Below are 2,500 nucleotides of genomic sequence, written 5' to 3' on the forward strand. Positions count from 1 at the left end.
TTTTTATCGCATTAGTGTTGGTCTGTTTTGCATAAATTACGCACAAAATTATACTGAGGCGTAACATGCAGAACGAATCGCTAAGGAAGAGGTGTTACGAGTCTTTTTCCTGTGTTAGTGGGTAGGGCGGAATTATAGGCAACGTATTTTTTTTTGGTTCGAGTAGCTGAGGTGAAAAGTGTGTGTGTGTGTGTGTGTGTGTGTGTGTGTGTGTGTGTGTGTGTGTGTGTGTGTGGAACAAGGCAAAAAAGCAGACGTCCTTGACCATACACATTTTCCTTGAGGTTGATGGGTGTGATGACTGTGGTGGTGTGGTGGGTGTGGTGAGTGTGGTAGTGTGGTGGTAGTAAGTGTGGTGAATGGAGAAATTATCCACACATATCCATCGTATATGTTATTATTATTATTATTTTTTTTTTTTTGGTAAGGGTAGTCGAGATGAATGGTGTGGTGGTGGTGGGTGTGGTGGTGTGGTGGTGGGTGTGGTGGTGGGTGTGGTATTGTGGTAATGGTGGTGTGGTGGTGGGTGTGGTATTGTGGTAATGGTGGTGTGGTGGTGGGTGTGGTATTGTGGTAATGGTGGTGTGTGTGGTGGTGGTAGTGTGGTGGGTGTGGTAGTGTGGTGAATGGAGAAATTAACCACACATAGCCATCCTAAGTGTTTATCATCTTTTTGCACAGGTGGTCGAGATGAGAGGTGTGGTGGGCGGTGTGGCGGCTGTGGTGGTGGGTGTGGTGTGGTGGTGGGTGGTGGTGGAGCCCCCCCTACCACACCTCCACCCAAACCCCTGGTGGGGGCCAGGTCAACCCAGGCCGGAAGACACTACGATAAGGAAGTTTGTGGTCAATATTACGCAAGAGGTAGGTGAAGAGAGAGAGAGAGAGAGAGAGAGAGAGAGAGAGAGAGAGAGAGAGAGAGAGAGCGAGAGAGAGAGAGAGAGAGAGAGAACAAAGGAATAAGCGGAAAATGACGTCACCTATATTCCTGGTGGTATGGAAGGCTTCGTAACACCCGTACATTAGCGACTTATTTTGTGCACCTTAACGCTCTTTTGCATGCCATTTATATCGCTTTTATGTCTATGTCGTTTGAATAAGTTACACAGAAAGGGATGCTGAGGTGTTACGTGCCGAATAAATCGCTTAGGAAGGGGTGTTGGGAAATATATAACGCCTCTTGAAAGACACCTACGTAAGCTGTGTTCTTGCCGTAGCTGATAACGTGTACGGGGCTGACCACAGAATTACGTAGCCCTTTCCCTGTGGTCCATCATCTTTCGGGCACAGTGAAGGTCCAGGCAGTGCTGTGTAGTCCTATCCCCACTCTCTCTCTCTCTCTCTCTCTCTCTCTCTCTCTCTCTCTCTCTCTCTCTCTCTCTCTCTCTCTCTCTCTCTCTCTCTCTCTCTCTCTCTCTCTTTCCTTCTCATTAACTCTTCTCCTCTTACTGGCTCCCTTCAACTTCTGTCTCTTCGCCACACTGTTGCATCTATATCTCTTTTCTATCACTACTTCAATGGTCACTGCTCCTCTGAACTGTCTGCTTGCATCCCTCCACCTCTACGACGGGCGCGTAGCACCCGTCTAGCAGCAAACTCTCATCCCTTTTCTGTCCAACTCTCTAATGCAAGAGTTAACCGTTACTCCCAGTCCTTCATTTATGCAACAGGTCAGCTCTGGAACTGTCTCCCTCTGTCTGTATTTCCCACTGCCTATGACCTCCAGTCTTTTAAATGCAGTGTGTCCAGGCATCTCGAACTGAACGGATCTTGAATACATTAGGACCTCTACCCTTTTGAGCTTGTGAAATAGGGCAGACAAAGACCGTAGAATTTTGCTGTGTGTGACTGTGAGAGTATGCGTCTGGTAGGAAAGAGGAATGACATCAGTAAATCTTATATTTTCTTGGCGCTGACGGGGGTATGCGCCCTCTGAGTGCTTTCTGCTTCCTATTTTGTTTATTTTTTTAATTGACAAGTACAAGTTTTCGTGCCTTTAGTCTTAGGTTCTTCCTTAAATATTCTTATGTGACAGGAAGCGTTAGGAGAAACACACTGAGGTGGTTTGGCCATGTGGAGAGGATGGAGAGTGAGAGACTGACGAATTTGAATTTGAAACATTTTTTCAGATATACAATGTGGATGTGATAGGAAGCGTTATGAGGAACACACTGAGGTGGTTTGGCCATGTGGAGAGGATGGAGGGTGAAAGACTGACGAAGAGAGTGTATGTGAGTGAGGTGGAGGGGGGAAGAGGGAGGGGGAGGCCGAGGATGAGATGGAGGGATGGGGTGGAGAGGTATATGAGAGAGGGGGGTGTGAGTTGGGAGCAGGGCAGTGAAATGGCGGGGGACAGGGCGACGTGGAGGCGTTTTGTTTGTGGCCACCCCAAACGGGATTGAGGCGTCTGGCAATAGATAGATAGATAGATAGACAATACATATAAAGATAGTAGTTGTACAATATCTCAAAAGGAAATGTTTGGTCAATAATTTTAAAGTGG

The 2,500-nt window shown here is 47.1% G+C and overlaps 1 protein-coding gene across 1 annotated transcript in view; it reads left to right on the plus strand.

Moving 5' to 3' along the window:
* Positions 1-438: 438 nt before the first annotated feature.
* Positions 439-2,500, plus strand: part of LOC145416032 (juvenile hormone epoxide hydrolase 1-like) — a 13,225-nt gene continuing 11,163 nt past the window's right edge. The window contains exons 1-2 of the mRNA XM_080285132.1: positions 439-456; positions 682-861. Of these exons, the coding sequence (XP_080141258.1) occupies positions 439-456; positions 682-861 (198 nt within the window). The remainder of the gene's footprint in view (positions 457-681; positions 862-2,500) is intronic.

This window comes from Coenobita brevimanus, chromosome 104 (assembly GCF_032717465.1).
Source record: "Coenobita brevimanus isolate Jiangsu-jjx chromosome 104, ASM3271746v2, whole genome shotgun sequence".
NCBI classification, from domain to species: Eukaryota; Metazoa; Arthropoda; class Malacostraca; order Decapoda; family Coenobitidae; genus Coenobita; species Coenobita brevimanus.